The sequence below is a fragment of the Pristis pectinata genome, chromosome 34 (genome assembly GCF_009764475.1).
Source record: "Pristis pectinata isolate sPriPec2 chromosome 34, sPriPec2.1.pri, whole genome shotgun sequence".
NCBI lineage: Eukaryota > Metazoa > Chordata > Chondrichthyes > Rhinopristiformes > Pristidae > Pristis > Pristis pectinata.
In genome coordinates, this window is record NC_067438.1 from 3,374,188 (window position 1) to 3,389,687 (window position 15,500).

General features: G+C 48.7%; 1 protein-coding gene across 1 annotated transcript in view; it reads right to left on the reverse strand.

The window, feature by feature from the left end:
• Nucleotides 1-742: 742 nt before the first annotated feature.
• LOC127585818 (uncharacterized) overlaps nt 743-15,500 on the reverse strand; it is a 31,605-nt gene continuing 16,847 nt past the window's right edge. The window contains exons 11-16 of the mRNA XM_052043516.1: nt 13,747-14,205; nt 13,572-13,667; nt 12,908-13,141; nt 11,772-11,794; nt 11,557-11,675; nt 743-1,338 (exon numbers count right to left, since the gene is read on the reverse strand). Coding sequence (XP_051899476.1) covers nt 806-1,338; nt 11,557-11,675; nt 11,772-11,794; nt 12,908-13,141; nt 13,572-13,667; nt 13,747-14,205 — 1,464 coding nt within the window. The 3' untranslated portion in view covers nt 743-805. The remainder of the gene's footprint in view (nt 1,339-11,556; nt 11,676-11,771; nt 11,795-12,907; nt 13,142-13,571; nt 13,668-13,746; nt 14,206-15,500) is intronic.

The window sequence follows — 15,500 nt, forward strand, 5'->3', positions numbered from 1 at the left end:
CCTGCTGCGTGTTTCCAGCATTTCTTCTTTTCACAACAGATTCATTTCCTTTGGAACAAATCTCATGAAAAATGAGTGCAAACCCGAATCACTGGTTCCATGTGGCAAGCGGTTGGGATCCAGGCTCTGTCTCCCTCTCTGTAGGATACGTGGAATATTCCCTGTTTCAGTCGCAGCCAGACCCCTCCCTCACCTCTTTCTCAGGGACATCATGTCTGTATCGGTGCTGCTTCCTGCTCTCGTTCGCCACTTCAACCTTCCAGAACACTCCCGTTCGGTCCACACGGGGGAACTGAGCCTCCAGCTGCTGTCACTTTGATTCCCCATCCCGCTCTCAGGCTGAATTCTGCCTTTGGTCTCCTGCACATTTCCAACGAGTCTCCACAAAGCTCGGGGAACAGCGCCCCATCTTCTGACTGGGCACGTTACAGCCCTCGGGGGTCGACACTGAATTGAGACAGATGATTGTATCTCACACTCTCAGCATTCAGCTTTCTTTCTCTCACTTCTGGCCATTTCCAATTTCACCCCCTCCCTCCTATTTACACCTCCCCCCGTCACAACTTTACCTCCCTCCCTTGCAGTCAGCACCAGCTCTGGCGCCACCTTCATTGATCCAATGGACTTTAGGAGCCGACGGATATTTCCATTTTCACACAAGTATTTCTGTTCCGCTCACGGATGCAGTTAATGCGTTAAAATTAATGGGTCCACAGTTCTAATATCAATTCGTGTTTATTTCACTCTCCCCACATTTATATTTACATCGACTTCCTCCTGACGCCGATCCTGGGACCCGACCCTGTTACAGACCCGGAGCGGAACCGGAGGAGATTCTGAGCCACCGGTTTCCATCCTCAGCCCCGAATAAAGGATAAAGTTTCTCGGTGAATTTATTCCCAGTGAAGGTGTGGAGATGGGACTTGGTGTCAGCGCTGTAAAATGAAACTATCCCTGACCCGTAACTGAGATAAACTCCCACCCTCCCGGGGATGGGACCGGCAGGGAGACGGATTCCAGGGGAGGTGTTCACATAGACCTCGTCACCATAACGCCCGATGGTCCAGAATCCGTTCTGCGGGATCAGTCCGACCCTTCCCTTCCTCTCCACAGACTCTGCGGCGACTCCCAGAGTCCAGCCCCTGTTCCCCGCCACCCCGACCTCCCAGTAATGTCTCCCCGATGTGACTCCCTCCGATGCCAGCACACAGGACCAGTCTTTGAGCCTCTTCGCGGTGTCGGGGAGTTCCCTCCGGGTCCGGGTCCATCTCACACTCTTCCGATCCTCAGACACCTCGAGCTCCGGACGCGCCGTTCCCACATCCAGGGTCACAGAGACTGGAGGGAGAAGCAGAGAATTAGAGAGTCCCGGGGGTCGTGGGGAGACAGTGACAGTGGGGCCGCAGGCACAAACCTTTCCCGGGTTTTCACCCAACTCCACCGGATGGATATCAGATTTATTCACGGGTTTTCTCCGGGACGGAGCGGGGAGTTTCACACACAAAACGCTGCAGGAACTCAGCGGGTCAGGCAGCATCTGTGGAGGGGAAATAAACAGTCGACGTTTCGGGCCCAGACCCTTCATCAGGACTAGAAAGGAAGAGGGGAAAAGCCGGAATAAAAGGGTGGGGGAGGGGGAGCTGCTGGCGGGTGATCGGTGAGTCCAGGTGAGGGGGGAAGGGAGGTGGGTGGGGAGGGGGAAGTGGGAATGATGTGAGAAGCTGGGAGGTGACCGGCTGAAGAGGCAAAGGGCTGAAGAAGGTGGAATCCGATCGGAGAGGACAGTGGACCATGGAATAAAGGGAAGGAGGTGGGGAACCAGAGGGAGGAAGGTGTGGGTGAGGGGCAGGTCGTGGGGGCGGGGCAGGGGAAAGAAAAGGGGTAATGGGGCCAGAGGGAGAAGGGAAATCAAAGGACGGGGGTAGAGGGGAGTGGCTACCGCAAGTTAGATAAATCGACGTTGATGCCGTCAGGTTGGTGACGACTAAGGCGGAATATGAAGTGTTCCTCTGATCTGCGTCTGGCTTCAACGTGGCAGTAGAGGAGGCCGTGGACAGACATGTCAGTGTGGGAGTGGGAAGTGGAATCGAAATGTCTGGTCACCGGGAGATCCTGACTGTTACGGCGGACGGAGCGAAGGTGTTCGACGAAGCGGTCCCTCAATCTGCGTCGGGTTTCACCGATGTAGAGGAGACCGCACCGGGAGCACCACATACAATAAACGACCCTGATGGATTCTCATGTGAAGCGCTGCCTCACCCGGAACGACTGTTTAGGGCCATGAATGGTGGTGAGGGAGGAGGTGTAGGGGCAGGTGTAACATTTGGGATGGTTGCAGGGATCAGTGCCTGGAGGGGGATCAGTGGGGAGGGACGAGCGGACAGGGGAGTCGCAGAGAGAGCGATCCTTGAGGAAAGTGGAGAGGGGAGGGGAGGGGAAGATGAGCCTGGTGGTGGGATCCCGTTGGAGATAGCAGAAGTTGCGGGGAATTATGTGTTGGAAGCAGAGTCTCGGGTTGGTGGGTGAGGACAAGGGGAACCCTGTCCCTGTTATTTTAGGGGGTGGGGGATGGTGGTGGATGGGGTGAGGGCAGACGTGCGGGAAATGGAGGAGATGCGGGTGAGGGCTGCGTTGATGGTGGTGAAGGGGAAACACCGTTTTCTGAAAAAAAGAGGACAGCTCGGATGTCCTGAAGTGGAAAACCTCATCATGAGAACAGATGCGGCGGAGATGAAGATGCTTAGAGAAGGGAATATCATCGTTACAAGTGACAGGGTGGGAAGACTTGTCGCCAAAGTAACCGTGGGAGTCAGTGGGTTTGTAAAAGATGTCAATGGAAAGGGAGCTTCCCGGGATTGTCGGGAGGGGGTGGGGCAGTGACGTGTGGACGGGGCGAGCGAGTGGGGAGTCTGTGGGTGGGGATGGAGAAGTGGGGCGGGGTAACGAGAGCCCTTGCTGGGAGGTGGTGGAGACGGAGGCAGATGGGAGCGTAGGGGATTGGGCTGAGTCGTTACTGGAGAAATTTAATAGGAGATCATGGAGTCAGAGAGCAATGCAACACCGAAAGAGGCTCTTCAGCACAACTCATCTGTAAAGACCAAGTTGCTGAACTGCCTGGGTTTGGCCACTTATAACTTTAAACCGTTTTATCCATGTACCTGTCCAAATGTCTTTCAAACATTGTAACTGTACCCTCCTCCACAGCTTCCTCTGGCAGCCTCCTCTCTCCCAGGGTAACAAGTCCCAGCCTATCCAGCTTCACCTTATAACCCAAGCCCTCCAGTCCCGGTAACATCCTTGGAAATCTGTTCTGCATCCTCTACAGTTTAATGACGTCCTTCCTACCCCAGGGTAACCAGAACTGTACGCAGGACTCCGAACGTGGCCTGACCAACGTCTTGTACAGCTGTAACGTGACGTCCCAGCTCCTGTACTCAATAATCTGACCGATGAAGGCCAGCGTGATAAATGCTTTCTTCACCACCCTAACTGTGTCGCCACTTACAAGGAAATATGTACCTGCGCCCCTCGGTCTCTCTGTTCTACAACACTCTCCAGGGCCCTACCAATTGCTGTGCAAGTCCTGCCCTAATTTGTCTTCCCAAAATGCAACACCCCACTTTTCACTGAAATAAACTCCATCTGCCATTCCTCGGCCCACTGGCCCAGTTGATCAAGGTCCCGTTGTAATCTTCGATAACCCTCTTCACTGTCCCCCATACCACAGAATTTAGTCTCATCGACAACCTTGCAAACCATGCTGAATGATGACCAACAGCGGACCCAGCACCGATCTCTGCAGCACACCGCCTGTCACAGACCTCAAGACGACAGTCATAAAGCAACTCTCCACGACAACCCACTGTCTCCAACCGCCAAATGCCAATTTTGTATCCAATTGTCCAGCTCGACCTGGATCCCATGTCATCTACCTTTACGGACTGGCCTACCATGCGGTATCTCGTCAAAGGCCTTGCTAAAGTCCAGGTGGACAACATTTACTGCTCTTCCTTCATCCATCTTCTTGGTCACATCTTCTAAAAACTCAACCAAATTCACAAAGCATGATTTCTGATGCTGAGAGCTATGCTGACTCTCCCTAATCAGTCCTTGTCTTTCCCAGTGCACGTAGATCCCGTCTCTCAGAATCACCTCCATTATCTTCCCAACTACCGACGTTAGGCTGAGCGCTCTGTACTTCCCAGGATTTTCCTTGCAGCTTTTCTTCAATAAAGGCACAGCATGTCAGACTTGTCTACTGGCACCTTACCCATAGATATCGATGATACAAATATCTCCACAAAGTACCCCAGAATTTCTTCCCAAGATTCCCACAATATCCTAGGATATATTTGATCAGGCCTTGGTGATTTATCTACCTTACTGCATTTTCAGACCTCCAGCAGTTCCTCCTCTGTAATGTGGTAGAAAATAAAGTGGATAATCTTTTGTAACATTGAAAAATTGAGGGCTCTGTGGAACTGGTACAGAAGAGGCCTGGGTCAGAGAAATTATGACAGGCAAGGTTTGGAAGCATTTGGGCCCAATGTAGGCACATGGGACGAGCTCAGGTGGGCACCTAGGTCGGCATGAATGTAATGGGCTGAAGGGCCTGTTTCCATGCTGTATCGCTCTGTGACTCTATGACATTGAAGCCTTAATAGGTCAGGGTTCAGAATGTAGGAATTGGAACGTCATGTTGCAACTTTACAAAACACTGGTTCGGTCACACCCGGTGTATTGTGCGCAGTTCTCCTCGTCACACCTTGGGTAGGATGTCATTGTGCAGGAGAGAGAGCAGAGGAGATACCCCAGGGTGTTGTCTGGATCGGAGGTCTTCAGTTCTGGGGAGAGTTTGGAGAGTTTGGATGGGGAAATAGGTCGGCACAGACGTGGTGGGTCGAAAGGCCCATTTCTCTGCTGTACGACTTTGACTGTGACTTTAAATGAACTGAATGACTGAGGCCCCACAGCCCTCCAGCGCAGAGAATTCAAAAGATACACCATCCTCTGAGGTTACATCCCATTCTGAGACCCCTGACTCTCGACTCCTCAGACAGGGGAAACATCCTCCCTGCATCCTGGCTGTTGAGCCCTGAAAGAATTTTGTGTTTCCCTGAGATCTTCTCTCATTCTTCGAAACATCTAACATGGAAGATTGAACATAGAACAGTACAGCACAGGAACAGGCCCTTCATTCAATTTGACCATGATTGATCTATGCTGGCATCAATTTCTCTTCTGTGCCAGTTCCCCATTGCCCTCATTTCCTCAATCTTACAAACATTTCTCTATCTCCACATTATATAATCCAATAATCATGCCACTACCGCCCTCAGGGGCAGAGAATTCCAGAGATCCATCACCGTCTGAGAGAAGAAATTTCTACACACGTGTTTTAAATGACCAGCCACTTAACTTGTAACTATGTCCCCTTGTCCGTGACTCTCTCACTCGTGAAAACATCCCAACATCTACCTGGCCAAGCTCCTTTGGACATTTTACGTTTGAATAAGCTCATCCCTCATTCTTCTAAACTCCACGGTACACAGACCCAACCGTCCAGCCTCTCTCGATAGGACAACCCTCTCACCCCAGGAATGAGCCTGGTGAGTCTCCTTCCGACTGCTTCCAATGCTGCTCTGTCATGCTGTACTATACACAGCAAACTCATCTCTAGACTCCTAGATCGGGGACTCAACACCTCCCTTTGCAACTGGATCCTTAACTTCCTGATCAATGGACCACAATCAGTGAGGATAGGCAGCAATACCCCCTCCACGATTATCCTGAACACTGATGCCCCACAAGGCTGTGTTCTCAGTTCCTACTCTACTCCCTATACACTCACAACTGCGTGGCCAGATTGCACCAGCTCTTTTTGAGACTCGGCCCACAAAGCAGTTTTCACCAACTCAGCAGGTGAAAACAACTTTGTGGGCCGAGACTCAAAAAATTGTCAGTCACAGTACAGGACGGAGATAAGTAGCCTCCTGGTATGGTGTCATGACAACAAACTTTCCATTCAGTGTCAGAAAAACAAAAGAGCTGGTCATTGATTTCAGGAAACGGGTGGGGCGGTGCACACGCTCTCATTTACATCAACGGTGCTGAGATCGAGACGGTTGAGAGCTTCAAGTTCCAATGAGTGAACATCAACAACAGCTTGTCCCGGTCCAACCACGCAGGCGCTACGACTAAGAAAGCTCACCAGCACATCTACTTCCTCAGGAGGCTTAAGATATTTGACATGTCCCATTCGACCCTCACTAATTTTTATAGATGCACCATAATAAGCATGCTATCTGGATGCATCATGGCTTGGTACGGCAACTGCTCTGCCTCAGACTGCAGGAAGCTGTGGACACCTCACCACATCACTGAAACCCACGTCCCCTCCATGGACTCTTGTCTATGCTTCTCCCTGCCTCCCGAAAGTAACCAGTACAATCAAGGACCCCACCCATGCCGGACATTCTTTCTTCTACTCCCCCCCCAATCGGGCATAAAATGTAAAAGCCTGAAAGCATGTACCACCAGGCCCGTTGACAGCTTCTGTCCCACTATTATAAGACTATTGAATGGCCTGCTAGTTAGATAAGATGGATTCTTCACCTCACAATATACCTCGTTATGCCCCTGCACCTTATTGTCTGCCTGCACTGCACTTTCTCTGTAACTGTAACACTTTATTCGGCAGTCTGTTATTGTTTTCCCATGTACTACCTACATACACTGTCGTAATGAAATGATAAGTATGGATGGAATGGAAAACAAATTTTTTCACTGTACCTCAGTACATGTGATAATAAAAAAAACAATTTCCGCCAGGTGAGGTTTCACCAAGACCCTGTACAAGTCATCATTACTCCCAGACTTGCGTAGTCAAGGCCGTATGAGGAATGGACTAGGCAGAGCAGGTTCAACCAGAAAGGAGGGTTTGCATCAATTACTTTTCACAACACATTTGTATTATCGAGAAATATTGCTCCAACAGCGGGATACCTGAACTTCACCCTCCTGTCACAGACGGGAGCTCAAGCACTCTGTGATAGTGTACACTTGTGCAGATATATGAGTACACTTAACAGGGGAATCAGGAGGGCAAAAAGAAAATGTGATAGCTCTGGCAGATAAGATTAAGGACAATCCTGAGATACTCTATTAAGTATAGTAAGAGCAAAAGAGAAACAAATGAGAGAATAGGTCTCCTTAAGGGTCAATATGGTCGTCTGTATGTGGAGCCTCGGGCTGGTGAGGGGGTGCGGTCTGAAATGAATATTACTCATCTGTGTTTCCCAGGGAGAAGGTCGTGGAAGCAAAGGAATTAAGGGAAATGAGCAGTGATGTCTTGGAACAAAACCACAGTACAAACAATGAGGTGCTGGTGGTCTCAAAAAGCATATTACGGTGGATAACTCCCCGGGGCCTGATTAAGTGTATCCTCAGACAAAGCCAGGATACTAAAGGCCACTGAGCCTAACATCAGTGGTGGGAAAGTTACAGGACGGACTCTGAGAGACAGAATCTACCAGCACTTGGAAAGGCAAGGACTGATTAGGGACAGTCAGCATGCCTCTGTGTATGGGAAATACCACGTCACACATGTGACTGGGTTTTTTGAGCAGGTGACAGAGACGAGGAGAGGATGATAGACATTGTCCACATGAACTTTAGCAAGGCCTTTGACAAGGTCTCACAAGGAAGGCCAGTCCAGAAGGTGAGATCACATGGAATCCAGGCTGACCGAGGCAATTGGACACAAAATTGACGGTGGGTGGAGCCAGAGGGTGTTGGTGGAGGGTTGTTTTTCAGACTGGAGGCCTGTGACCAGTGGTGTACCACTGGAATCGGTTCTGGGTCCACTATTATTGCTCATCTGTGTTAACGATTTGGAAGAGGATGTAGAAGGCATGGTTAAATGTTTGCCAATGACAGCAAAATTGGTGGTGTAGTGGACAGTGGAGAAGGTTATCTACATTACAGCAGGATCCAGATTAAATGAACTTGAATTGGAATTGGTTTATTATTGTCACTTGTACCGAAGTGCAGTGAAAATCTTGCCTTGCATACCGTTCATACCGGTCAATTCATCACACAGTGCATTGAGGTAGAACAAGGTAAAAGAATACAGAATGCAGAATATAGTCTCACAGCTACAGAGAAAGTGCAAGGCAGGTAGACAATAAGGTGCAAAATCATAATGAAGTAGACTGTGAGTTCAAGAGTCTATCTTATCATACTAGGGAACCGTTCAAAGTCTTTCGCCGGCAGAATAGACAGTGTTCTTGAGCCTGGTGGTATGTGCTTTCAGGCTTTTCAATTTTCTGACCAATGGGAGAGGGGAGAAGAGAGAATGTCTGGGGTGGGTGGGGTCTTTGATTATGTTGGCTGCTTTACTGAGGCAGCGAGAAGTACAGACAGGGTGCATGGAAGGGAGGCTGGTTTCTGTGATGTGCTGAGCTGTGTCCACAGCTCTCGAGAATTCCTCGCGGTCCTGGGTGGAGCAGATGCAATACCAAGCCGTGTTGCATCCTGATAGGATGCTTTCTCTGGTGCATCGATAAAAATTGGTGAGGGTCGATGGAAACACACCAGATCTCTTTATCCTCCTGAGGAAGGAGAGGAGCTGATGATCTTTCTTGACCATGGTGTCTCCGTGGTTGTAGCAGGACGGGCTATCGGTGATGTTCATTCCGAGGAACTTGAAGCTTTCAACTCTTTCGACCTCGTCCCGTTGGTGTACAGAGGGGAATCTTGGATCGTCGGCCAGAGAATGGTAGATGCAATTTAACTTGGCCAGCTGGTGGGGGTATTTACCGACATATTTAACCTCTCACTGCTTCAATCTGTGGTTCCCACATGTTTTAGGAAGGCCACTATCATTCCGGTCCCGAAGAAGATCAAGGTAACGTACCTTAACAACTGCCGACCCGTGGCTCTGACATCCACCATCACGAAGTGCTTTGAGAGGCTGGTCATGGCACCTACTAACTCCAGCCTCCCAGACAACTTCGATCCACTGCAATTCACCTCCCACCGTAACATGTCTACAGAGGACCCCATCTCCCTGGCCATACTGTCAGCTCTGGAACATCTGGACAGGAAAGGCACCTATGATAGACTGCAATTTATTGACTACATCCCCGTCTTCAATACCATAATTCCAGGCAAATTCATCACCAGTCTCCGAGACCTGGGACTCAACACCTCTCTCTTGCGCTCCTGGGCAGAGCAGACGCCACACCAAGCCGTGATGCATCCAGATCTAACTAGACTTTCTGACCAACAGACTGCATTCATGTGAGGATAGGCTGCAACACCTCCAGCACGATTTTTCTCAACACTGGTGCCCCACAAGGGTGTGTCCTCAGACCTCCACTGTACTCCCTATATACCCATGACTTCGTGGCCAGATTCTGCTCTAATTCAATCTACAAGTTTGCAGATGATACAACCGTAGTTGGCCGTATCCCAACCAATACTGAGTTGGAGTACAGGAAGAAGATAGAGAGCTTTGCGACATGTTGTCATGACAACAACCTTTTCCTCAATGTCAGCAAAACAAAAGAGCTGGTCATTGGCTTCAGGAAAGGAGCGGTATACATGCACCTGTCTACATCAATGGTGCTGAGGTCAAGAGGGTTGATAGCTTCAAGTTCCTTGGAGTGAATATCACCTATCCTGGTCCAGCCATGCAGACGCCACGACCAAGAATGCTCACCTGCGCGTCCACTTCCTCAGGAGGCTAAAGATATTTGGCATGTTTCCTGACACTCACCAATTTTTATCTATGCACCATAGAAAGCATCATATCTGGATGCATCACGGCTTGGTATAGCAACTGCTCTGCTCAGCACCGCAAGAAACTGCAGAGACTTGTGGACACAGCCCAGCGCATCACGGAAACCAGCCTCCCCTCCATACACTCTGTCAATATCTCTCGATGCCCTGGTGAAGCAGCCAACATAAAGAACCCACCCAACCGGGTCATTGTCTCTTTTCTCCTCTCCCATCAGGCAGAACATACAAGATTCTGGGGGCACGTACTACCAGGATCAAGGACACCTTCTGTCCAACGGTGATAAGACGATTGAATGGTTCCCTTAGACGATGAGATGGATTCTTGACCTCACAATCTACCTTGTTTGACCTTCAACCTTATTGTCTACCTGCAATGCACTTCCCCGCAGCCGTGACACTTTAGTCTGTATTCTGTTATTGATTTTACCCTGCACTACCTCAATGAAATGTGTAATGAGTTGATCTGTAGGAACGGTATGCAAGACCAGTTTTTCACTGCACCTCCGTACAATTGACAAAAATAAACCAATACCAAAACCAAGTGTGAAGGTTTGCACGTTGTTATGTTAAACCAGTGCAGGACTTACGCTGTAAATAGCGATATTGTTGTAAAACAGAGAGACCAAGAGGGACAGGAAGATACTTTCAGGAAAGTGGTAAGACAGGGAGAGAGGGTGGTCAACAAGGCATTTGGGCATGCTTGCCTTCATCTGTCAGGGCACTAAGTACTGGGGTTGAGATGTCATGTCACAACTGTACAGGTTATTGATAGACCATAGTTGGCGTATTGTGTGCATTTCTGGTTGCCCAACTGTTGGAAAGATGTCATTCCGCTGGACAGGAAGTTTCAGCAGCACATTACCAGTACTGGACAGCTTGGGTTATGAAAATAGACTGTGTAGGCTGGAGTTATTTCCCTGGACTGTTGGACGTTGAGGGGTGGCCCCTTATCGAGGTAAATAAAATCATGAGGGGCACACATACGGTGAATGTTCACAGTCTTTTTTCCAGGTTTGGGTCGTCTGAAATTAGAGGGGAAAGGTTTTTCCACTCTCGCTGTGCATCCAGGTATGTTACTCTGTGTGTGTGTGTGTGTGTGTGTGTGTGTGTGTGTGTGTGTGTGTGTGTGTGTGTGTGTGTGTGTGTGTGTGTGTTGCAGTAAATACAGGTGATTGTGCACATTGAAGTAATTGTGTGTTACTGGTGTCTCCACATGTTTGGTGTGTGTTGACAGTATGTCATATGTGTGTGAGTTGCTCAAATAAATAAATTCACTGTGTCTGAAGGGAATGCATTCCAGGTTACTAAGGGGAACTAACAACGTGCATTGTGGAGGCTCTGGCCACATCTGCCAATCCTCCGTGTGTGTGTGTGTGTGTGTGTGTGTGTGTGTGTGTGTGTGTGTGTGTGTGCGCGCGCGCGTGCGCGCGCCATTAACTGAATGTTAATTTCCCAGCTACTGTGCTAGGATTCAAACTCATATCTTTCCGTGAGTGTGCATTGCGGATGGGTTCAGAATGCAGTGGTTCATCTAATAGTCTGTGTACTGGTTGTATTGTGCTCCTGTCTCAGTGTGTTCAGGGATCTGACATCTCCAGCTGACCATGTGACAGCGACGCTTCCCAGCAGGTGAGGTTGGTGCTGGAATAAAACTTCAGTTCCAATTCAGCCCATTGTTACAGCTAATCTTTGCGACTACAAATTACTCAAAAGCGTCTCACAAACAAGGCCAAAGGAAACTGTATGCTTTACCTCGCTTAATTGTATAAAACATTTTCCTCAACGCTGTATTCAACAAAAAGGGGTGATCGAATTTTTCAACCGGTAGGGCACCATCAGTCACAGGCAACGCCTGCTCATCGTCATTGATCCTGCAAATATTAAACAGCCTGTTATAAACTGAGCATCAGCGATATTTCGACTATTTTACAAATCTACACAGGGTTTCAGTAAAGACCATGTCCTACCTCCTCTTCCGACGAGCCTCCTCCTGAAATAAATAAAACACAAATCTGAATTGACTGAGACTGACCGTCCACATCCCGACAGCAGGAATTTCTCCCAAGTTATCACAAGCTGCTGAAAATTCGCACGACCCAACTCGCACTCCCGTTGACACACAGACAGAGGATATTGCAGAAGGGCCGTAAAACCATGGGACAAAGCACGAGGAATGTTTATGAAAGTTGTGCCATAACTGAGAGGATGAAACCTACAGGAAAGACTGGACAGGTTGTGCATTTTTCTCTGGATATGATGTCAGGGATGATCAGATGGAGGAATTTCAGATTACGAACAGATTTGATTGGGCGGGAGTGGAGAAAGTATCTCTGCTTGTTGGGAGACCAAGGTCAAAGATAAAATGGCAGGTGATCTTCGATAAATCATGTCAGAAAAGCAGTGAAGGAAAGGTGGAACTCGCTGCCACAGGTGTGGTTGAAGCAGACAGCAGAGACTGAATGTAATGGGGAAGTTGGATAAACGCATGAGGGACCATGGAGTTGGGGGCACTGTTCATGGGTGTGGTGAGCAGGCGGGAGGAGGCTGGTGAAGCAGGTGAATTGACAGGAGAAGCTGGACCCACTGGCCTGTCTATGATGTAAAATGGAATATAATCCCATTCGGAAGATATCTGAAACAGAATACAGAGAGTGCAAATTTCGCTAAACAGCAAACCTGATGAAAACCAGATACAGCTGAGAAATATGATGTGTGTGTCACATTCTGGAGTTCAACCTCAGTTCCCATTGATCGACAGAGAGACCCTGACAGCCACAGCACCAGACACACTCACAGCATGTGACTGTAACTGGATTCTAATGGGAGTTTCAGGGGATATTATACGTGGGAATCACAGAGACAATCACCAGCTCAGTGTCCAGATCACCAGAACGCATTCCCGAGAAGGTTGCAGAATGTCCTATGAGGTACAGATATTGTGGGAGGCCGGTTTGGGGACAACAATAGCCCTGAACAGTCAAACATCTGCCTGAACTAACTCAGTTGACAATGAATGGTAAACACTGCAATCAGTTTAAATATATCATGCCCCATTTTGTAATGGTGTTCGTCAATTGAACCAAATTGTAATGTCATCTCTCACCTTGAGAAATATCAAGCTGTCTTCTTCATTCATCCGTTCCTGTAATTTTGAGAGTTTCTCCTGAATAGAATTTAAATTCTCTTGAATCTCTTGAAGATTTTTCTCCATTGGATTTAGAATCTTCTCCTCTTCTTCCCTGAGATCTCTGAGTAAGCGCTGCTCCTTCTCAGTGAGAATCTGGTGCAGTTCAGCAAATTGAGATGTTATCTGGAACTGAAGGCTGTGTGATTGTTCCTGTCAGGTGAAAATGTGAAGATGAATTTAGACAATTTCCCTTTTGTTTTCCCTTATGACATGGAAGGTGACCATTCAGCCCATCAAAGTCTATGCTGGTTCTCAGACCAATCCCATCAATCACATTCACTCACGTCTCCCCGAAACTTATTCTCCCCTACATGCCTAATAACTCCCACCTGATTCACATACCACCCAGCCTCACCATGTTAACTGCAGTAGCCAATTAACCGTGCAACCAGCATATCCTTAAGATGTGGGTGAAAACAGTCGTGGTCACAGGGAGAACATGCAGTCATCACGCAGACAGCACCAGAGGTCAGGGTCAGGATCGAACCCAGGTCACTGGAACTGCGTTACTCTGCGATTGTGGATCAAAGGGAACAAAACTACACAACAAGATCAGAAATTCTGCACAGGGAGGCCTCACCCGAACTCCGGAGATCTTCTCTTTCTGTTGTTGCTCCATTTCCTGCAAGTCTGATTTCATTTTTGTGAGAGATTCTAAGGAAGATTTAATCTGATCCTGCGAATCAGAGAGTAAAGGAATTAGATAATAAAGATGCAAGAGAGCAAACCGTTGATCAAAACAGGGATATTTTTACCTTGTACATTTCAGCAGCTTCTTTAATCGGCAGGAAGCGGTGCTCTCTGTGTTCCCGCGCATCTCCACAAACCAGACAGATCAGTTTCTTGTCCGTTTCACAAAACAGCTTCAGTTCTTCCTCATGTTCCTCGCAGTGAAGTTGACTTTCCTTCTCTTTCGGATTCAAGCTTAATTTTCGAAGTTTCTCAGACAGACTTGTTAAGGCCCGATTTACCCTGAGGGTGCGGTCGGCAAACACCTCTCTACATTCCGGGCAGGAATTTCTCTCCTCCCTTTCCCAACACCGTGTGATACAGGAGCGGCAGAAGTTGTGTCCACACTCCAGTATAACCGGATCGGCGAAGAAATCCAGGCAGATGGGACAAATTGCCTCCTCGGTTAAACTCTCGACCTGGCCTTTCGAAGCCATGTTAACTACCCGCACTTCCTGATTCACTTTCCCTTCACTTTCGGGGAGCTGCTAAACCCCTACAGTACCGGGATTGTGTGCTACACACGCTGCAGTCTCAGGGAATCAACGTTATTTTGCTGCAAGTGTCCAGAGGGAAGGTAACTTGGCCATTTCCACATCAGGGAGGGTTCAGAAAGACATTCAACACGTCTGAACATCAATGAAGCCGGAGAGAAGAGCCTGGTTCAGTCTAAGGCAGGACTGAAAGAGACCAAGCCCGAACAGAGAATCAAGAGACTGCAGATGCTGGAATCTGGAGCCAAAAACGAACTGCTGGATGAACTCACGGGTCGGGCAGCATCAATGGTGAGAAATACACAGTAGATGTTCGGGGTCGAGACAGTCCAGATGAAGGTTCTCGACCCGAAACATAGACGATTTCCCTCCACAGATACTGCCTGACCCGCTGGGTTCCTCCAGCATCTCCTATTGTTTAGATCGAGGCTTAAAAGGCAGATTGGGGTGTAAAACGGTTGTTAAATATAAATGTAGAGCAACTATTAAATCAGTGAATGTCATGCAGCAGGGACTGTGGCGAGAATATTGTGTTGCGAGGAGAGAGATGCAGCGGCGATGACTGAGATGTGTCTGCAGGAAAAAGCGCAGGACTGGACATTACACACCACTGTGTGGAAAACATTCGGCTTTTCGGTGAAGTCCTGAATTCCACCGCCCTTCGTGTGATGAAGATTCCTGACTTGACCCATGTCCGGCCCGGCTCCAAAGTAAGATCCGGTCTTCCTTGTTCTGGGCTGGGCCCACAAGTGGTAATAGTTTTCCCTTCCCTGCTCTGTAAACCCCTTCAGCCCCAGAGAGCCGGCGACACTGGGCTGGATTCCCCACTTGCCGCCCAGCCTCACACTGATCATCAGGCGGCTTCCACAACAGCGGCTCCTTCACAAGGCGAGCGTGGGGCCCAGTCTCCCTCTCAAATACGGTTCACATCGGGACAGCAAACAAAGAAAATCCCAGACAGCAGGGGTGAGTTTCTCGAACAAGTCAGTTTATTCAGGCCCTGTTACAGTGTACACTGGGGAACACCGAGAGTGAGCTCAAAGATACTCCATTGATCCAAAAAACTTCCGGCGCTTTACGGTATTCTTGTTTTTCTGTCGTGACTCTGCCGTAAAAAACCTCCCTGTGATATCTCCCCTGAACTTCCCACCCATTACCTTAAAGCCAAGTCATCTTGTATTGAGGATTGGTGCCCTGGGAAAGAGGCGCTGGCTGTCTACTCTTATCTATTCCCCTTACTATTTTGTACACCTCTATCATGTCTCCCCTCATCCTCCTTCTCTCCA